This window comes from Schistocerca piceifrons, chromosome 9 (assembly GCF_021461385.2).
Source record: "Schistocerca piceifrons isolate TAMUIC-IGC-003096 chromosome 9, iqSchPice1.1, whole genome shotgun sequence".
Lineage (NCBI taxonomy): Eukaryota > Metazoa > Arthropoda > Insecta > Orthoptera > Acrididae > Schistocerca > Schistocerca piceifrons.
The window spans coordinates 45,239,164-45,254,947 of NC_060146.1; the positions used below are offsets into that span (position 1 = coordinate 45,239,164).

Sequence of the window (15,784 nt, forward strand, 5' to 3'; positions counted from 1 at the left end):
TGTTGATGTTCATCTTATATCCTCCTTTCAAGACACTGTCCATTCCGTTCAACTGCTCTTCCAAGTCCTTTGCTGTCTCTGATAGAATTACAATGTCATCGGCGAACCTCAAAGGTTTTACTTCTTCTCCATGAAAATACCTACTCGGAATTTTTCTTTTGTTTCCTTTACTGCTTGCTCAATATACAGATTGATACTGGTGCGAAATTTCAACAGACATCATGTTTCAGGTGTAGAGTTCGTAGACGTTGCACAACTCCTGTTTGGTGTTGCGATTTTTTTTTCAACAGTGTAGCACTGTGTCATGATTGATGTGAGTGTGTGGGTGCTATTCTGTCATTCTGCACAACGGATTAATCTGAGATGTACCCTTTACCCTGTGGCTCCTGCAAGATGCAATTTCCACCCTACACTACTACAGAAGTCAGACAGACGCTCCTAACATTCTAAAGTGAAGCATCGGCGTTTGGCGTTTGCTGTCTCTCTGTGGAAACCTCTGAAACTGTGTGCTATGTTTGTAAAGAATGCATAGGGTGGGCGCTCCCACACAATGTAGCGGAATTTGTTTTAAGCCGAACACGGGGTCATTCTCCCTTTCACTCGGGCAAACGCTGTCTGCTCTACGGGCGGTCGACGGCCGACGTAGATAGGATGACTCGTCCTCTGAAGGAACCGGCCTCCTGGCGTGTGGTTTGCCTCTCCCAAACTAAAAGCTCCTGTGACCGTCGTGTCTTGAATCTGTGTGTGTACGCCAGCCTCGAGTATTTCAACCACGGTGCGCATTTGCTATTTACTTGTTATTTGCATGTCGTTTACATGAATTCATACAACATTGACTTTATCTTATCGCGTTTGGGTTCGAATAAAGCGACTTGATGTGCGGAATATGATTGTGAGGGCGGAATATGTAAGCAATGAAGGTCATGAGACCACGACGTCTTACATTGATTGGATGGTGACAGAAGGAAGTTGAGCCATGTTGCGGCTCGCGTTGATGCTGTTGGTAGGTTGGCATCGTGTAACAGGGATAGTGGCGTCTCGTTTCCTTCTTGTATTTACTGGCGCCTCTACATTTCCTAGCACTGTCTGCCCGCGAATGGCAGCAGCAGCTACAGTTATCGATATGTAGTACGGTGGTACTATCTTTAGAGGGACATCAAGTGTTTTCCGGGTCAGAGTGTGTCATGGAGTTCGGTGGGGACGGAGCAGCAGTGATGCCCGGCAGTTTGAGGACATGCCAGGACTGTGGTGTCACCGCCAGCCACCACACTTGCTAGGTGGTAGCCTTTAAATCGGCCGCGGTCCGTTAGTATACGTCGGACCCACGTGTCGCCCTATCAGTGATTGCAGACCGAGCGCCGCCACACGGCACGTCTAGAGAGACTTCCTAGCACTCGCCGCGGTTGTACAGCCGACTTTGCTAGCGGTGGTTCACTGACAAAATACGCTCTCATTTGCCGATACGATAGTTAGCATAGCCTTCAGCTACGTCATTTGCTACGACCTAGCAAGGCGCCATTATCATTTGCTACTTATCTTGTGATACATGTACCGTCAGACCGATGTTCACCAATTGTGGATTAAAGTTAAGTATTCCAGCAGCTACGTACGTTATTGGCTATATTAATTACCTTGTCCAGTTCCAGACCTCACGCCAGCCTGCGTGAGCTTAACCGCGTGCCTTTCGGCTTCACCTCGTAGTGGCTTGGCTGTCTTGCCAAGTCACAACAGGGACCACTGGCGGCATGCAGGTAGTGCCGGATCGAGGGGCTGTAGTTGCGAGGGCTTCGACCTCGTTGTCCACCAGACCCAGAACGTTGGAGCTGAGTGAACACTAACCCAGTAGTGAAATCTTCACTATTTTGAGATCACACCGTTTGTTCGTTTGTTGCCGCTCACAGGATCGCTGAGACGAAGAGCAACGAGTGGAGTGTTTGAAGTTGGCAAAATTAATTAGCCGTCCTCCACTTCTTATTATTAATCACTGAATTCCTTGCGTTATTGTTGGTGAAGTTCAACGAGCGGTGTTTTTCTGCCTAGTGGCTGTTAACGCCTCAGTTACCTGCCCTGGAGGTTAGAGTATTTTCGCGGCAGTGTACCTTTTCTCGCCTTGCCGCTTCTGTCTGGTAAGGCGTGTAGTTCGACAGCCTCCTTGATTGTGGTTCAAATCGCTCATGTGCACTATGGGACTTAACTTCTGAGGTCATCAGTCCCCTAGAACGTAGACCTACTTAAGCCTAACTAATATAAGGACATCACACACACCCATGTGCGAGGCAGGATTCGAACCTGCGACCGTAGCGGTCCCGCGGTTCCAGACTGTAGCGCCTAGAACCGCTCGGCCACCCCGGCCGACCCTTGATTGTGGTTTGGATATTTGTTTCTTTTGGACTACTTCGGTCGTAGTGGCGTAGTGGTTCTTTCTGCTTCTGGATATTCTAAACACGGGATTCTGAAGACGCAGTGCTGTCCGCCGCTTCTGCCTTGCCTGGATTATTCGATCGTTGCCTTGGTTATCAGACATTAGGTAGATTTTGCGAGAGTGTTGGTCTGCGTTTAAACTGTCACTAGTTTGAGTTGCCATCCGGTTAAGTGAATACAACTCTTGGCTGCCTGTCTCATCGTTTAGAAAGTCGAGCAACTTTCCCAGGTCGATTCTTGGAGCTCTGTCTGAGGCCCACTTCTCTCTTGGCTTATTGTGATGATTGTCAATTAGGCCTTCAGCCGTGAGTGCAACTTGCTTGAGAACTGTTTTTAATTAGACATTGTGTCTTAACAGTAAAATTTTTTTAATTGTTTCTCATTGTCAACTTTATTTGCAATTGTTTCCAAATAAAGTGTAACTGATTAAGAAAAATACTGAGCATCTAACGGTAACTGATTACGGCTCAATACACACCAATTCCTGCCTTTCCCTAAGTAGCAGGTCTCAGAAGTGGATGAAGCGTGGTACTAGCACAAAGCCTATCTTCCAAACAGCACTTAGGTGCCCAGCGAGCTTAACGTCGCATCCAACAGACGAACCACCGTCAACCGTGTCACATTCCCGTACTTCATGGAACACTGCAGAGATGTTTTGCAGTTTAATGCAGGCGCAAAGCCCGGTGATCAGAACTTTACGCCACCGACTCTCCACCCGTCTGCCATAGAGGTAAAGCGAAAGCAGCGAACGCACATGGCGTACACAACCGGTCCACCCACCCCATACTCTGTTCGTCATAATAATAAACCTGATCTAAACATTACATCACGACTTCTTCCGTGTTTGCTTGAATCTCATTGGATATCGTTTCACATGGACTGGAAGCCAAACTTTGTCCAGAACAGACAAGTACTACCATAAGCATATGTTTTATGCTGTATTACACGTACATAGACTGGGTGATAATGAGAGACAACAACTCCGCCAGCGCATTTAACTTACACGGCAGTGGCCAGTCAGCTGGTCCAACTAACTTACAACGATGTGAGAAGTTGCAGTTCTGAAGTAAAAAGAGACTAGCAGAGAAACAATACAGCTTCGAATGTCATTTAATTTTTAAAGAGAATGAAATAATATTCGGCAAAACACCAGCACTACCGCATGGCTCTTAGGTGACCAGACGGAAAGATATACTGCTCTTGTTCACACCTCGCTTGGTATTCTAATTACAAACATGAGGGATGAAAATTCCCAAATTAAACACAGCGTAATTTTTCTGAGCGATCTATGTGTGATGTAAAAGCATACTGCAGGGTATTCGCTGTATTGTTGAATATTGAAGCTTTAAGTAGGCTGTGTAGCTTTTTATTGGTAACGCCACGTAGCGCTGTGTATGAAAATCACTGGCTGTGCTGTGTGCAGTCTCTGGCTGGTTAGCATTGTTGTAATATTCGCTATTGTAGCGTTGGGCAGTTGGCTGTTAACAGCGGGTAGCGTTGCGCAGTTGGAGGTGAGCCACCAGCAGTGGTGGATATGGGGAGAGAGATGGCGGAGTTTTGAGAGTGGATGATCTGGACGTGTTTCCATTAGAGACAGTAAATTGTAAGACTGGATGTCATAAACTGATTATATATATATATATGTATATATATATGTATATATATACGGTGAGTCACCTAACATTACCGCTGAATATATTCCGTAAACTACATCAAATACTGACGAATCGATTCCACAGACCGAACGTGAGGAGAGGGGCTAGTGTAATTGGTTAATAAAAACCATAAAAAAATGCACGGAAGTATGTTTTTTAACACAAACCTAGGTTTTTTTAAATGGAACCCCGTTAGTTTTGTTAGCACATCTGAACATATAAACAAATACGTAATGAGTGCCGTTTGTTGCACTGTAAAATGTTAATTACATCCGGAGATATTGTAACCTAAAGTTGACGCTTGAGTACTACTCCTCCGCTGTTCGATCGTGTTTATCGGAGAGCACCGAATTACGTAGGGATCCAAAGGGAACGGTGATGGACCTTAGGTACAGAAGAGATTGGAACAGCACTTTACGTCCACATGCTAACACCTTTTTATTGGTCTTTTTCACTGACGCACATGTACATTACCATGAGGGGTGAGGTACACGTACACACGTGGTTTCCAGTTACGGAGTGGAATAGAGTGTGTCCCGACATGTCAGGCCAATAGATGTTCAATTTGGTGCCCATCATTTGCTGCACACAATTGCAATCTCTGGCGTAATGAATGTCGTACACGCCGCAGTACATCTGATGTAATGTCGCCGCAGGCTGACACAATACGTTGTTTCATACCCTCTGGGGTTGTAGGCACATCACGGTACACGTTCTCCTTTAACGTACCCCACAGAAGAAAGAAGTCCAGAGGTGTAAGATCAGGAGAACGGGCTGGCCAATTTATGCGTCCTCCACGTCCTATGAAACGCCCGTCGAACATCCTGTCAAGGGTCAGCCTAGTGTTAATTTCGGAATGTGCAGGTGCACCATCATGCTGATACCACATACGTCGACGCGTTTCCAGTGGGAAATTTTCGAGCAACGTTGGCAGATCATTGTGTAGAAACGCGATGTATGTTGCAGCCGTTTGGGCCCCTGCAATGAAGTGAGGACCAATGAGGTGGTCGCCAATGATTCTGCACCATACATTTACAGTCCACGGTCGCTGTCGCTCTATCTGTCTGAGCCAGCGAGGATTGTCCACGGACCAGTAATGCATGTTCCGTAGATTCACTGCCCCGTGGTTTGTGAAACCCGCTTCATCGGTAAACAGGTAGAACTGCAACGCATTCTCTGTTAATGCCCATTGACAGCATTGCACTCGATGATTAAAGTCATCACCATGTAATTGCTGATGTAGCGACACATGAAACGGGTGAAAGCGGTGACGATGCAGTATGCGCATGACACTACTTTGACTCAGTCCACCGGCTCTCGCAATGTCCCGTGTACTCATGTGTGGGTTCATGGCAACAGCAGCTAACACACCAACTGCACCCGCTTCTCCTGTGACGGGCCTGTTACGGACCCGTTTGCGTGCTACGACCATACCTGTTGCATACAGTTGGTGGTAGATGTTTTGCAATGTGCGGCACGTTGGATGCTCTCTGTCCGGGTACCGTTCTGCATACACCCTGCAGGCTTCAGCTGCATTTCGTCGACACTCGCCAAAGATGAGTATCATCTCCGCCTTTTCAGAGTTCAAATACAGCATGGTCACAGTTCCTACAACACTACACTATCACAGACGTCTGGTAACACGGTGTACTACAGTTGGTCTGCGCGCGGAGACGAATGCAGAATAACAATAGCAGCAAGCGCTACATGCGGACACTGCGACAGCTAGACCAAACCACAACAGTGCACTACAGCCACACTCGTAAACACGGTCGTCATCGTAAACATGTCGCTGATGCTGCTCGCCGACCGTGGCCCGTGTTTGTTACAACACGTAACTGAACGTCGGAGGTTTCAAGCGTCAACTTTAGGTTACAATATCTCCGGATGTAATTAACATTTTACAATGCAACAAACGGCACTGATTACTTATTTGTTTATATTTTCAGATGTGCTAACAAAACTAACGTGGTTCCATTTAAAAAAATCGTAGGTTTGTGTTAAAAACATACTTCCGTGCATTTTTTTATGGGTTGTATTAACCAATTACACTAGCCCCTCTCCTCACGTTCGGTCTGTGGAATCGGTTCGTCAGTATTTGATGTGGTTTACGAAGTATATCTAGCGGTAACGTAAGGTGACTCACCCTGTATATTATGACTTTTGAATACTGTTAAGGTAAATACATTGTTCTTTATCTAAATCTTTCATCTGCTAACTATGCCTATCAGTAGTTACTGACTTCAGTAGTTAGAATCTTTTATTTAGCTGGCAGTATTGGTACTCGCCGTATTGCAGTAGTTTGAGTAACGAAGATTTTTGTGAGGTAAGTGATTCATGAAAGGTATAGTTTATTGTTAGTCAGGGCCATTCTTTTGTAGGGATTATTAAAAGTCAGATTGCGTTGCGCTAAAACAATTGTGTGTCAGTTTAGTGGTGATCAGAATAAGTAAAGTGAGAAATGTCTGAGTATGTTCAGTTCTGCTCAGCTGTTTGAAAATCAAATAACGCAAGAGGTTTATCAGCACAGTGATTCATTAATTTTTCTAAGGGGACGTTTCAAAGCCACTGGAGGTATTAATTAGAGTCAGTCATCTGGTAATCTCTTAGCATTTCAGTTCTGGAACTGTCATCTGCTATGTTGATACAGAGCTGATCAACAACAGAAGCCCGCAGCTCGTGGTCGTGCGGTAGCTTTCTCGCTTCTCGTGCCCGGGTTCCCGGTTTCGATTCCCGGCGGGGTCAGGGATTTTCTCTGCCTCGTGATGACTGGGTGTTGTGTGATGTCCTTAGGTTAGTTAGGTTTAAGTAGTTCTAAGTTCTAGGGGACTGATCACCATAGATGTTAAGTCCCATAGTGCTCAGAGCCATTTTTTGAACAACAGAATCCACGAAGCCATCCAGGCGCCGCACTTTCTCTTCTTCTATGACGTTGCAAGCTTCCTACTTTCGATTGCAATCATGACTTGAATGAAAATGGCAAAGGTAATGTTAATCAGAACACTGGGAGGAGTTGTGGTCTAAATAACAATAGATATTCATCTTAACATCACAAAACAAAAAAATGGCTAAAGAAACGTCACACAAACATTTTTATTTGACAAACGCTTTCACTGATGGTGAACAAAGTGATCAGCTGGGGATCATCACACAACACTACCAGAACTAATCGCTTTATCTGATTATGTGGATCCGTGGTATGGCCCCAAAAACTACGCTATTATCAAGCGTCTGTACTCTTTTATTCCATAAAGTAAAATATGGTTCCAAAGAACAGGGTGCTGAGAAGCTTATATTGGACCCCTACGTCGTAGCAGCGAATACCTTACCCTCCTGCTGGTCAGGGCGGCACAGCACGATGCACTCGACGACTGGAGTCATGGACGGCAGCAGTCTGTTATTAATGGCGCGCGCCCGAAAAATGTAAGTACGCGGTCTCGTGTTCTGCTAGTTCGGAACGCAGGTACTTCCCTATGAGCCTCTGAAACCCCAATGGATTCCAGTGTGCAGGTGGACCCGTTTGCTGGTGTGCCAAACCAATTTGACTCCGTGCCACGACTATGAGTGACGGGATATGTCAAATGTTTAGACGGCCAACTCAAAACAAATAAGTACACCAACACATCACTTGTTGTGTGCGTGGTGCCAGAAGCAATACCACTGACGGTTCAGATGGTGACTGGCACAGGCTCTAAGTGGCACCCTAGCACAGGACACAGGTCTCACCGTTTACATAAAGACATACAGTTCTTTACTAGTGAAGTTCCATTACAAGAGCGTCTGTTTCTCTTTCTCTCAGCTTTCCTCGCCTGCTCAGTAGCATAGCACATTTACATCTTTAACTACTGCCACTTTAGCACAAGCCAATCACAAGCTAGAGCACCGCATTCAAAGCTGGAAGAGCGCCCCTTGCTCGTCATACTCATATTTGACCAATCAGCGACTTTACAAATTAATTGGGAGGAAAGAAAAAAAATGGTTCAAATGGCTCTGACAAGGGAACCTTCCCATCGCACCCCACTCAGATTTAGTTATAAGTTGGCACAGTGGATAGGCCTTGAAAAACTGAACACAGATCAATTGAGAAAACAAGAAGAAGTTGTGTGGAACTGAGAAAAAAATAAGCAAAATATACAAACTGAGTAGTTCATCGCAAGATAGGTAACATCAAGGACGTACGGGCGGCTGGAGCTCCGTGGTCTCATGGTAACGTGAGCAGCTACAGAACGGAAGGTCCTTGGTTCAAATCTTCAATCGAGTGAAAATTTTAATTTTTTATTTCCAGCTTATGTGACAAACTCTTATGTTTTCATCACTTTTTTGGGAGTAATTATCACATCCACAAGAAAACCTAAATCGGGCAAGGTAGAAGAGTCTTTTTACCCATTCGCCAAGTGTACAAGTTAGGTCGGTCGACAACATATTCCTGTCATGTGACGCACATGCCGTCACCAGTGTCGTATAGAATATATCAGATGTGTTTTCCTGTGGAGGAATCGGTTGACCTATGACCTTGCGATCAAATGTTTTCCGTTCCCATTGGAGAGGCACGTCCTTTCGTCTACTAATCGCACGGTTTTGCGATGCGGTCGCAAAACACAGACACTAAACTTATTACAGTGAACAGAGACGTCAATGAACGAACGGACAGATAATAACTATGCAAAAATAAAGAAAGTAAAATTTTCACGGGTGGGAAGCTGCTCACGCTACCACGAGACCACGGCGCCCATGAATCCACGAACTCCGTAATGTTGCATATGTGACCATGGACTACTCAGTTTGTATATTTTGCTTATTTTTTCACAGTTCCACACAACTTCTTCCTGTTTTCTCAATTGATCTGTGTTCGGTTTATCAAGGCCTATCCACTGTGCCAAGTTGTAACTAAATCTGAGGGGGGTGCGATGGGGAGGTTCCCTTGTGAGCAGTATGCGACTCAACTGCTGAGGTCATCAGTCGCCTAGAACTTAGAACTACTTAAACCTAACTAACCTAAGGACATCACACACATCCATGCCCGAGGCAGGATTCGAACCTGCGACCGTAGCGGTCACGCGGTTCCAGACTGAAGCGCCTTTAACCGCACGGTCACACCGGCCGGCGAAAGAAAAAAACATTCAGCTTTTGCTAAAAGCATGAGCTCGATGGAACCACAGCTCTCCATAAAAGAACTTTCCAAAGAAAGGCCTTAAACTCGCTAAAAGCCTCGAGCCTTCACAAATATGTTTTGTAGCAGAGTATGAGCGCCTGGGGACTAGACCTGTCCCATAGAAATTCGCAGAAAGTCACATTCATCTCATCGGCTTCCTGCCTAACAAGGGCCCATCCTCTGTTTTATTGCCAGTCACCAATGCTCTCCCCGTTGCAGCAGTGACACCTCAGCGATAGCCTACCTGGACGTGTCCACCGACCGACCGGCGCCATCCAACGTGTCTGCTCAATGAGACCGAGGAACTGCGCAGTCCGCGACGTTTTAACTCAGGTTCCGCAGAAAAGACGCTTCCCTCAGCTGCCGTACACTTTTACTGCAGTCGTTGAAGTCAGCACCCTCTTCCTTTGGACACAGGTAAAGCTTACCGCTATTCCTTCACTAGAGCAGACAGGCAAGTGCGTTAACTACTGCCAACCATTTGAGCACATGAATAAAGTCAGATCGTATCCAATATAGCAACCAATTACTAAAGATCATCTTCCCTAAGAACACTGAACAGCATGACACTGTATCTGAAGTGAGAGTGCCCTGCGATCTCTCGACGTGCCATTCAACATCGCACCAGCGTTCGGCAGTGACATGTGGAAAATCTGGCACATCTAGCACCTTTGTGACTTTTTCTGTCTCGCAACAAATCCCTTTAACTTGGCTCCAGATTGGTTCTGTTGGCTTCGTATTGTAACAGTGCAGTGGCAAATGTAACAATGCCAAATTTGTATGGTGTGATCGATGCTTTGAAAGTGACCGTGTTTCGTGCCTCTACGATACTTATCAGAGTGGTAGCTTGAGGCTATATCTGTGGTATAAAACAGTGGGCGTAGTCCAAATAGAGCTTATTTGGTTTTTCATTTTTATCCTAAAAGTTCAGTTGTTGTTGTTGTTGATGTTGTTGTTCTTGTTGTTGTTGTCGTGGTGGTGATCTTCAGTTCTGAGACTGGTTTGATGCATCTCTCCATGCTACCTTATCCTGTGCAAGCTTCTTCATCTCCCAGTACTTACTGCAACCTACATCCTTCTGAATCTGCTTAGTGTATTCATCTCTTGGTCTCCCTCTACGATTTTTGAATCGTGGTGTTTTCTTAATTTAAGGAACCTTTATTAACAGCCTGTTATACAATATCGACAATTAAGAATTTATATTGGAAAAGAAAACAGGAATTTCGCGTGCAATATATAATTAGGAAACAAGAAGACGTGCATTAGTCATAAAAAATGATGATGAATTTTAGAACTACAAGATGCACTCAATCAACCGATTCCGCTATACATCCGATTTGTATTTGTATGTCAACTGTATTAAATACAGTCCCTCGGAAAACTTCAAAGTCAATTTCCTTCTGTAGATTTCTGAAAAACATTTAGAACAACATATTTCTCGGCACTTTTTAACCGTGTTCCACACGCGTGTTTCATTACGGAGCAGGAAGCAGCCTCAGACATTTTCACACTGCGTATTAACAGCGCGACAATCAGAGCACAACAGTACAGAGACTGTGACTGGCCGGCCAGGGTGACCGAGCGGTTCTAGGCGCTACACTCTGGAACCGCGCTATCACTACGGTCGCAGGTTCGAATCCTGCCTCGGGCATGGATGCGTTTGATGTCCTTAAGTTAGTTAGGCTTAAGTAGTTCTAAGTTCTAGGGGACTGATGACCTCAGCAGTTAAGTCCCATAGTGCTCAGAACCATTTGAACCATTTGACTGTGACTGTACACGAGTTTTGAAATGAAAACTACATAGTTTAAGCGTGATTAAGAAAAACGTTGATGGCTGATAATACATCAGAATATCTTAAAGTTTCATTTAACGTAACTTAGTAATAACATATTTAATACACTACTGGCCATTAAAATTGCTACACCACGAGGATGACGTGCTACTCACGCGAAATTTCACCGACAGGAAGAAGATGCTGTGATATGCAAATGATTAGCTTTTCAGAGCATTCACACAAGGTTGGCGCCGGTGCTGACATGAGGAAAGTTTCCAACCGATTTCTCATACACAAACAGCAGTTGGCCGGCGTTGCCGGGTGAAACATTGTTGTGATGCCTCGTGTAAGGAGAGGAAATGTGTACCATCACGTTTCCGACATTGATGAAGGTCGTATTATAGCCTACCGCGATTGCGGTTTATCGTATCACGACATTGCTGCTCTCGTTGGTGAGATCCAATGACTGTTAGCAGAATATGGAATCGGTGGGTTCAGCAAGGTAATACGGAACGCCGTGCTGGATCCCAAAGGCCTCGTATCACTAGCAGTCGAGATGACAGGCATCTTATCCGCATGGCTGTAACAGATCGTGCAGCCACGTCTCGATCCCTGAGTCAAGAGACGGGGACGTTTGCACGACAACAACCATCTGCACGAACAGTTCGACGACCCATGCAGCAGCACGGACTATCAGCTCGGAGACCGTGGCTGCGGTTACCCTTGACGCTGCATCACAGACAGGAGCGCCTGCGATGGTGTACTCAACGACGAACCTGGGTGCACGAATGGCAAAACGTCATTTCTTCGGATGAATCCAGGTTCTGTTTACAGCATCATGATGGTCGCATCCGTGTTTGGCGACATCGCGGTGGATGCACATTGGAAGCGTGTATTCGTAATCGCCATAGTGGCGCATAACCGGGCGTGATGGTATGGGGTGCCATTGGTTACACGTCTCGGTCACCTCTTGTTCACATTGATGGCACTTTGAACAGTGGACGTTACATTTCCGATGTGTTACGACGCGTGGCTCTACCCTTCATTCGATCCCTGCGAAACCCTACATTTCAGCAGGATAATGCACGACCGCATGTCGGCATTGGCAGCTGTACCTGTACACGCCATCCAAGCTCTGTTTGACTGAATGCCCCGGCGTATCAAGGCCGTTATTACTGCCAGAGGTGGTTGTTCTGGTTACTGATTTCTCAGGATATATGCACCCAAATTGCGTGAAAATGTAATCACATGTCAGTTCTAGTATAATATATTTCTCCAATGAATACTCTTTTATCATCTGCATTCCTTCTTGGTGTAGCAATTTTAATAGCCAGTAGTGTAGATAAGTAGGACCTAGTTGCAAGAACGTCTCGACACCAGTGTACGTGTGCTATGGTTTCTGACCAGTCATCTCGCTTGTTTTTGTTTACATCAGGTTTATTCTTATGATGAACAGAGTACAGTGGCGGCAATGCCCAACGGTGCTTGGGTGATATGACGAGAACCAGTGTATTCAATTAGGCAAGGCCGTTGGTTGCTATAAATGGGGTTTCACAGTATTAGGGTGGTGTCCCTCGCTGGTGACTAATTTTTTGCCCGGTGTGTTTAGAATCGAGCTGCTGCGATGTAATGACCCCTTCCAGGGACTCCGGGCCTCTATCAGTGTAGCCGAATAATAGAAACCGATCGAAATCTCCTGCGCCACAAATCGCCCCGTGGCTTTCGGACCTCGTTGTCCGCATTCCGAAACCGGTTTTCGCGACGTGCGACAGGAATTGCGAAAGAGGGCCCAGTCTTTACCCAAAAGCTCAGTCAGGCGCCGAAACCCGCTTTCCACCGGAAGACGGTGCGGGCGATGGACGGGGGTCCTTTCGAAACTTGGCATGGCACTGCAGCTGCGTCGCCGAATCGCTAAACATCTTTCTCTTTCTCTCTCTCTCTCTCTGTCTTTCTATCTCCCTCCCTCCCTCCCTCCCCCCCTCTCTCTCTCTCTCTCTCTCTCTCTCTCTCTCTCTCCTCTCTCTATCTATCTATCTACCCATCTATCTGTCTCTCTCGGTTGCCATCGCACGCAGTCACACACACACAAACACACACACGCACATACACGTGCGTGTTGTAAAATGATATGCAAACAGCAGTTTTCAGGCACGCCACAAATTTGACGCTACGACCGGTTTTGTAAATCAGTATGGCAATTCCTGTCAAGCAAGTAACACTTGCTGCTGTGGCACAGGTGTGGCAAAAGACAGTTACGAGGAGCCTGTGTTGCTGTCGCTAAAGCTGTTACATGTTAATCTGAGGTTCTGGGGTTTGTCGCCAGATCTTGTGGTGACAACAGGTGACCACTAATTTTCTTCAAGTGTCTCCGCCTTAACATGTGTCTCCGCTCGTAAACAGGACATTTACAAGCACCAAGCAAACTGACTCTCTTCAACGAAACCTTCCCTAACTTCCTGCGAGATTAATACTGTATTGCTGGACCGATACTCTGACCTAGGACTTTTGTCTTTCCCGAGTAAATGCTACCTTTTTCATTTCTTTTAGCCTCACGCATACCTTGAGGTTCTAGCACGCGTGGCCGACAAGATAGTCCAGTGTCTTAACGGCAGTCTAGGGAATTTTTTCCGGAATGTATTCCCACTCTGCACTAGAGTGTCCGTTGATTAAAATTTGCGTATCTTCGATGGTAGGCAATGAGGTGCTGGCAGCAGGGAATCTGCGGGGGTACATTGTGAGTCGTAGTTTCTAAAAGTAGTTGTTTAATGAGGCATGTTTCTACATTTCTTTTACATTTGGAAGAATGTGCAAATTTCTTGCCATATACATGGCATTAGGCGCTACCAGGGAAACGGATTTGAAGGCACTGTTGTAGAAAGGGAAGAGGAAGTAGATGAAGGTGACTTTGTAGATATCGACAGAATTCTGAAACACATAAGTCGTAACGAGGCCTCTAGAGTAGACGACATTCCGTCAAATTTATTCACATTCTTCGGAGAGCTAGCCATGACAGAACTATTGTACCTGATGTACAAGATAAATGAGTCAGGCGAAGTACATTCATGTTTCAAGAAGAATGGAAAAATTCTAACTCCTAAGAAGGCAGGGACTGACAATTAGTGAATTATCTAGTAAGTCATGCTTCCAAAATACTGATACGAATTACTTGCAGAAAGATGGGAAAACTGGCAGAAACTGGCCTCGGGGATGTTCAGTTTGGGCTTCGTAGGCGATTTTGACTCAGTGACTTGTCTTAGAAGGCAGGTTAAAGAAAGGGAAACCTATGTTCACAGTATTTGTAGACTTAGAGAAAGTTTTTGACATTGTCAACTAGAATACATTGCTCGGAATTCTGAATGTTCAAATGGTTCAAATGGCTCAAATGGCTCTGAGCACTATGGGACTCAACTGCTGTGGTCATAAGTCCCCTAGAACTTAGAACTACTTAAACTTAACTAACCTAAGGACAGCACACAACACCTAGCCATCACGAGGCAGAGAAAATCCCTGACCCCGCCGGGAATCGAACCCGGGAACCCGGGCGTGGGAAGCGAGAACGCTACCGCACGACCACGAGATGCGGGCAATTCTGAATGTATGTAAGACAAACTACAAGAAGTAAACTTCTGTGGAAACCAGACGGCAGCTATAAAAGATATGGAAAGAAAACTATGGTTGAGGAGGGAGTTAGTTGCAGTCTACCCCAATGTTATTCATTCACTGAGCAAGTAGAAAAGGAATTCGAGGAGAAATTGGAAAAGGGAATTGAAGTTCAAGAAGCAGATGCTATTTTAATTCTGTCAGAAGCAGCAAAGAAGTTGCAGGACAATTGCATAGTGTCTTGGAAAGATGTAAAAACAAAATTAAAACAAGGGTGGTGTCATTTAGTCCCAGTAAATCAGTTAAAGGTGAAGAAATTAGATTAGGAAATTAGACACTAAAACCAGTATACGAAAAAAGGAAATTGTCGATATCTAGCATAAATTTAAGTGTTAGGAAGGTATTTGTATGGCGTGTAGCCCTGTATCGAAGTGGAACATGGACGAAAAGCAGTTCAGACAAGAAGATAATATGGACTTTCGACTGTGGTGCTACAGAAGAATGCAGAAGATTGAATGAATAGCTGGAGTAATTAATGGGTAGGTACTGAATCGAATTAGGGCAAAAGGAGATCTATCCCATAGAGTAACTAAAAGAAAGATTCGACTGATAAGACACATCCTGAAGTCCCAACGTATGAAGGAAACGTCAGTTTAGTATTGGAGGAAAGTCTGGGAGGTAGGAGTTGCGGAAGCAGTACGTGAACAGAGTATGCAGGTTCAAATAGATACAGTAGTTATTTGGAGCTGATGAATCTTGCCCGAAATGGAGTAGCGTGGACAGCTGCAACGAACCAGACTTCTCTCAAAAGACTGCAAGAACAACTTATGAAGAGATTCTTGAATAACTTTGAAGTAGGGCACGTAACTCTACTCCGAACTCTAGACTCAGAGGCAAGTCTACTTTCTTAAGACTTTTAACGTGAATATGAAAAAGCGTTCATCGGAAACAGTCTTTTATTATTAAACTCAAAAACTATTAAGAAGTAAATGTGCTATCAACAGAGAGAAAGAATTCCAAGATCAACAAAGAGACTCCTTGTGCTTACACTATCGATAAAAAATAAAAATTTCGAGGGTCGTTCAATAAATAACGCATCAAATTTTTCTCCAGCCGATGATACAAACAGGAAAACGCCCTTTCAGGTGCTACAAATTTGTGATTTCCGCTCAGACATTGCGT

The 15,784-nt window shown here is 45.1% G+C and overlaps 1 protein-coding gene across 1 annotated transcript in view; it reads left to right on the forward strand.

The window, feature by feature from the left end:
• Nucleotides 1–13,354, forward strand: part of LOC124716684 (glycine-rich cell wall structural protein 1.0-like) — a 117,733-nt gene extending 104,379 nt beyond the window's left edge. Inside the window, exon 3 of the mRNA XM_047243223.1 lies at nucleotides 13,239–13,354. Within this exon, the coding sequence (XP_047099179.1) occupies nucleotides 13,239–13,354 (116 nt within the window). The remainder of the gene's footprint in view (nucleotides 1–13,238) is intronic.
• Nucleotides 13,355–15,784: the final 2,430 nt, after the last annotated feature.